Below are 6,432 nucleotides of genomic sequence, written 5' to 3' on the forward strand. Positions count from 1 at the left end.
TTCTTTCCTTTGTCGATCTCTCTTAATTGTTCTGTGTCTCTCAGAAGTAATTCCGTTAATCCTTATCTTGCATCTCAGCTCTTCTTATAACCGATGCTCAAGGTAGTTCCAACGGCTTTATTTTTAGTTAAATGGGCTTTCTTGAATTATCTTGTACCAGACCTTAGTTTTAACTTAGAATCCTTGGCTACCGAGACACAAGTCCAGACTATGGCCCATGCTTTTAATCCAATAACAAGCCTAAGTAGATCCACTTGATTGACACTTAATTCCAACATAATGTATATACATTTGTTTGTGTCTTCGTCAAATGGAGAAATATATATTTTGGAAATATGTCAAACATTTTTCCTTGGTTTTTTAAAACATTTGACGCCTGTAAAATAAAGTTACATTTTACATTTTTTTTTTGAGAAAGAACCAACGCGCGAATTAAGTTTGTTGCTTGGAATTTTAGTTTTGCTTTATTTTATTTTATTGAGAAAGAGTTGTAGTTTAGCTTTATTTTTAAAACCACTAATCATTATTGTTGGTTTTGACTTTTGAGATTACAGTCACATTTAATTTAAAGGGATGCCTCAATTATATTTACAATAATTGCAAAAATTATAAGATTCCTATCATTTGTAGGTAACGTTTGTTTGACATTCGGATTCGATACGATCAATCATACAAAATCGGAATTATAAATGAAAATGCCATCGGAGTAAGTGTACACAAATCAAATTATTTAATGTGACTTTTTTTTCTTTTTAATATTTTAATGTGGAATTTCCTAGCAACATATTTTGGAATTAAATTTATCATTTATGGACATATATAACTCTTAAAACATCAGACTGAATTATTTCGTTTAATAACGAGGTACATATATTTCAATTCAACCTATCCTAAGAGCATTCTTTCGAAATAGACCCATTAATTAACTTATTTCAATAAAAAGTATATATTTGAGGTCATGATATATTTGAATCAATAATAAACATTGAATCTATAACGAAAATAACACCTCACCGTAGAATTTCATCGACGGTATAAATATATAATCTATTTGCATACCTAATGTGAAATTAAGCACAAAAATCAACAACAAAGTCTCGAACATATGATTTGATTCATTTGAAAATCTTCCCACCTCACTGGCCAAAAAGGTTTGCTTTGTTGTAGTGCGCTATAATTTAGATAAAAAGTTTTCTTCAATTTAAAATGCCTTTTTTTCATGGTCGCTTCACTCATCGTGGATTTCATAGTGAATATATATATGAATTATTTAGCTCGATGACTAGATTTTTATCTAAGAATTGAAATTAAAAAATTGTATTTTAAACATATTAATCATTAAACAATCGCCTGTCTATCATAATTCATTTTTTCCATACAATAATATGAGTAAGTTTATGTTATACTAAGAGTAAAATTCTCGATATGTTTGTATAAGATGTTCACGTAAACATCTTATTACAAAATTTAAAATGATAGATCTCATCATTTTTATTATAAAATCAGATGTTTCACTAACACTTCATATAAAAATTTTACATTGAGATGTTCAGGCGACATGATTTCGTATAAAAATAAAAACAATAATGTTACTCTCGATTTTGAAAAAGCCATTTGTGTACAGAAAAGTGGAAAACAAAGGCATCAATCATGGTGCATTCTTTGTGTACAGAAAAGTTGACCAAAGAAGTTTCAAATGTCCACACATGGCCACTATTGTTTTTTTTTGTCCACTCACCCATTTCTCTTCACGTGAGTCCCCACTTTTAAGACCCTCGAGACCCGGAACTCCTAAATTATATCATCATTTATTGTGTTAATCGAGCTTATACCCTTTAATTATTATTTTATATTTTATTAAAATGCTACAGCAATGAATTTACTATACCAAAAAAAAAAACCATATATTATATTAATTAATAACAATCTCTATATGGGATTTTGAAACAATATTAAAAAACACTCAAAACGTAGTCCGAAAAAGTTAGTATTTATCGTATACATAAAAGAACCGAGACAGTTATTTTTCCCCAAAAAAATAAAAGGCAACGTATAGATTTGAAAATTGCACTTCTAAGGTGTCTTCTGTTATTGTGATGTAGTAGTATGTACCTAGAAAAAATAGAAAACATGTTGAGCTATATATACAAGTTGTATATTTTTTTGACATGACGATAAGATATTATTAATGTAAATTAAGAGCGATTATATTAGAAATTAAAGTAGGAGATGGGATAGTCCATTTTATATGATCAGACATAGAAGCAGTTGCCCTAGCTAGTGTATGAGCTACCTGATTCGTTGATTTATTTGTAAAAACGAAATTACAATTTGAAACATTCAAAATTAATTTTTTGCGGTCATCTATAACCATTCCGAAACTAGAAAAATCCATATTTGAGTCATTGAGAGCACCAATCACCACTTGAGCATCAGATTCAACAGTTATATTGCAAGCGTCCAAACTCTTTAGACAACTGAGAGCTTATCTAATGCCCAATACTGTTAGAATATTTTTCAAAATATTTTCAGAAATTTTGTTGCCGATGACGAATAAAGATTTCCGCTGCAAAAATTACGGGGATCGATCTGCCCGGTCAGGTCACGGGGGTCGAGGGGGCAGAGCCACCTCGTGGGGGCTCGGGGGCAACGCCCCCGAAAGCTCTTCGGAAACATCACGAATGTTCGCGAGTGGATGCTTTGGTTCATGAACGGATACGTTGTTTGACTAAGAGTCACACTCGTTCAGATACGTCTTTTCATTCTCTATAAATAGAGGTGCATCATCAGATTCAAATGTCTTGAATTAGATTATTATCTCCATTGTAACCTGAGATAGATCTTAAAAACATCTCTTAAAAGATAGCGTTTAAAACGTGTCTTGAAGTTCATCATTAAATCCTTTCTAAATTTACGAAATTTTTCAACAAATACTTCCGCTATTGAAGGGTGATGATTCCGGCTATACTTCCATGCATTGCAGAGATTAATAGTCCTCGCGCGTCTCTTTAGATACAACCAAAACCTGCACAAAAAGGATTAGAAAAAATAGTCGCATCGACATTAGATTTCACGAATCCCACTGGAGTTGCTTTCCATTTTATGGCAATACAATATGGCAATTCAATCGAATAAGAAAACGATGTTTTATGTCATTTGCGTATGGTGATGCGAAATAAATCTTTCTAATAAAAGATATATATTAGCAAAAAAAACCCTAGAAAAAAAAATGTTTGAATTTAAGGAAAAATAATAAATGAATCGAGGATATCTTCTCTCAAAATAATTTCGTAAAAATGATGCTTTATTTATGTTGTATTTCACTATAAATAAATTTATTTATATATAAAATTATTGAATCATGACCTCATCTTCTTGTCTGCCTAGCAAGTCCACGAGAACTACATCAAAGATTGGATCTTTCATTTTCTCATTCATTGATGATTATAATACCTCCTCCTCTGCCACCACCATGCCGCCGCCGTCACCTCCGCCGTGTTCCTCCTCCGTCAAGTTCACCATTTTCTTCTTCCTTGTAGCATTCCTTCCATTCTTTACCACCGTAGCAGCATCCCACCCTTGCTCAACTCTGCCACCCAAAACCCATACCTTGTGCCCCCCTTTCACCTCTGCGCCGCCGTTTCCGTTCTCATTCTCCGCCGGCTGCGGCCACCCTTCTTTCCAAATCTCCTGCTCGCAACCCTCACGCGCCGCCACTATCTCAATCAACGAGCTTTCGTTCTCGCTGCTCCAGTTTGAGCCCAACTCAACCTCCCTCACCATCTCCCCCAATCCGCTCCCGCCGCCTGCACCCCACCTCAATAATTGCTCTTCCCCGCAAATAATCTCCACTCTCAACAGATCCATTTCGCTTTCCGGGTCGATATTTCGGGTCTCGGATTCTTCATGCTCCCGACTTTCCGCTCTGAAACCATGTCCGCCACTGAATCTACCCAACTGCAGCCAGTGTTCATGGGAATGCAAGCTTATTAAAGATCCTTTGTATCTTATACACGACTGCGGCGGCTCCTCCGGCCGACACCGCGAAGACTTTCAACCGGAATGCCAAGGCGATGTTCTTGGATTTCTGGACAGGATATTGAAATTAGGGATTGAAATAGAGTGGGACGAAGATCAAGATTCTTACTTTCGGAGCTGCAAATCTTGCACACTCCGCAATGGAATCTGTGGGTTTAACTCATCTGATCCCAAGAAACCATTCATTTGTTTTCCATCTCAGACCACGACCAAGCAGCAAAGCCCGAATAAGGTTGCCATTTTGTCCATAATTTTCCTGTTTATTTGTTCATTGATTGCTCTCTCAGTGATCATTGTGACATTCGGATCGAGAAGAAAAGCTATAAAGAATGCAGAAGAAGATCCTACCAGTATTTTCCTTCGGCGGCACCGCTCCGCCAGTCTACTCCCGCCGGTATTCACCTACGAAGAGCTCGACTCGGCCACCAATCGGTTCGACCTAAAACGGAAAATTGGCGACGGAGGATTCGGTTCAGTGTACTTAGGCCAGCTCCAAGATGGTAGATTAGTGGCCGTGAAACACCTCCACAAGCAAAACTCGGCCGCAGCCGGTGGAGCTAAAGGGTTCGCCACAAAGTCTTTTTGCAATGAGATCTTGATATTGTCATCGATTAACCATCCGAATTTGGTCAAGCTTCATGGGTATTGCAGTGATCCAAGAGGCCTAATCCTGGTATATGATTATGTACCAAATGGCACTTTATCTGAGCATCTTCATGGAAAGAAGAGTATGTACAAAGAAGGGTCTTTAACATGGAATGCAAGAATAGATATTGCGGTTCAAACAGCGATGGCCATTGAGTATTTACACTTCTCAGTAGTGCCCCCTGTAGTTCACAGAGACATAACTTCATTAAACATATTTATGGAGAAAGACTTGAGGGTGAAATTGGGGGATTTCGGGTTGTCGAGACTTTTAGTCTGCTCAGAGACAACGTTGTCTTTGAATGACTCATCGGAAGGTGTTTGGACGGGGCCTCAGGGCACTCCCGGGTATCTGGATCCTGATTATTACAGGTCTTTCCGGTTGAACGAGAAGAGCGATATATATAGCTTTGGAGTCGTGTTGTTAGAATTGATAACAGGGATGAGAGCCGTCGACGAAAAGAGGGAGAAGAGGGAGATGACATTGGTTGATTTGGCAGTGCCAAGAATCCAGATGGGGCTGTTGCATCAGGTGGTGGATCCTGTTTTAGTCGTGGATGGGGAAGCGATGGAGGGAGTTAACTCGGTGGCGGAGCTTGCATTCCGGTGTGTGGCAGCTGATAAAGATGATAGGCCAGACGCCAGGGACGTGGCGGCTGAGCTGAGGAGGATAAAAGGCCGAGGACGAGGCAGTGGTGGCGGTGTTTTGAAGGGTTCAAATTCGAGTAATGTGGTCGTTCCTGATGAGTTTGGAGGGCTAATGGTTTGAACAAAATGTTGTGAGCTTGGGATTGCTCGGTTCAATTTTTGTTTTGGAGTTCATCAACTACGTTGCACATGCAATCGCGCCCGGACCTCACCGCGTTTAATGCGCCATTTGTGTCACCAGAATCATCGAACATAGTTTTCAGACAAACTCTGATGTTCGGAAGGATGATTCCATGAATATTGTTAGAATGGCGACTATGTGACAGAACATATATTGGGCGTAAATTATATGGATGATTTGATTGGTTTTTGGGGTGAATTCAATGTTAACATGTTGGTGATGTATTTCTTACTTCAATTCAATTGAGCTTCTCCCATTCCATTTCTACCTTGAATTAGTATTTTGGGGCTTCATTATTGCTTTAGACTAGATATTGATGGAATGCTGCAAGTTGTTTTCTCAGTTTTCTCATAGATTAAAATGGAAAAATGCTGAAGATAATCACAATATCTTATACATCAATAATTAAATGGTCCTATTTTATTATATTATGATATCTTTTATTCGATGTCTCGCTACATTTTGACAAATTAAATTTTTGTATTGATTTTTTTTTTATGATTTAAGAATTGATGTTCCCTATAAATCTTGATGCAGTACCACCTGAAAGTATGCATACATTAAAATTGAAAAAAATGAAAAAAAATTATTTATATTTGCTCAGTAATCTATGTTCAGTTTAGCCTTTTAGTTTTAAGTAAGATATTTCGAATAAATTATCTTTTAATATATAGTAGAAGAGAATATATAATAGAAGAGAATCTTATATTTTAACCATACGAAATCATGGTGAAGTTGTCTAAAACACTAGTATTTATTTTATCAATTAACTAAATTATTTTATTATGTTATAATTGTATTTTTTTATATTTTAATTTTTTTATCCTGTCATTTCAATTTTAAATTCCGTAACTTTTATTTTAATTTTTTTTAAAATTACTTCCTTATTTATTTTTTTACGGCATCAACGCCAATTGCAG

The 6,432-nt window shown here is 36.2% G+C and overlaps 1 protein-coding gene across 1 annotated transcript; it reads left to right on the forward strand.

The window, feature by feature from the left end:
* The first annotated feature begins 3,391 nt into the window (after positions 1-3,391).
* On the forward strand, positions 3,392-5,756 carry LOC140874822 (LEAF RUST 10 DISEASE-RESISTANCE LOCUS RECEPTOR-LIKE PROTEIN KINASE-like 1.5). The gene has a single exon (XM_073278247.1). The coding sequence runs from the start codon at positions 3,473-3,475 to the stop codon at positions 5,450-5,452; it is 1,980 nt and encodes a 659-aa protein (XP_073134348.1). The 5' UTR covers positions 3,392-3,472; the 3' UTR covers positions 5,453-5,756.
* Positions 5,757-6,432: the final 676 nt, after the last annotated feature.

Source organism: Henckelia pumila, chromosome 1, assembly GCF_033568475.1.
Source record: "Henckelia pumila isolate YLH828 chromosome 1, ASM3356847v2, whole genome shotgun sequence".
Taxonomy (NCBI): domain Eukaryota; kingdom Viridiplantae; phylum Streptophyta; class Magnoliopsida; order Lamiales; family Gesneriaceae; genus Henckelia; species Henckelia pumila.

Excerpts from the sequence above, each read along its gene's own strand:
- LOC140874822 (XM_073278247.1), top strand. The coding sequence starts at position 3,473 with ATGCCGCCGCCGTCACCTCCGCCGTGTTCCTCCTCCGTCAAGTTCACC.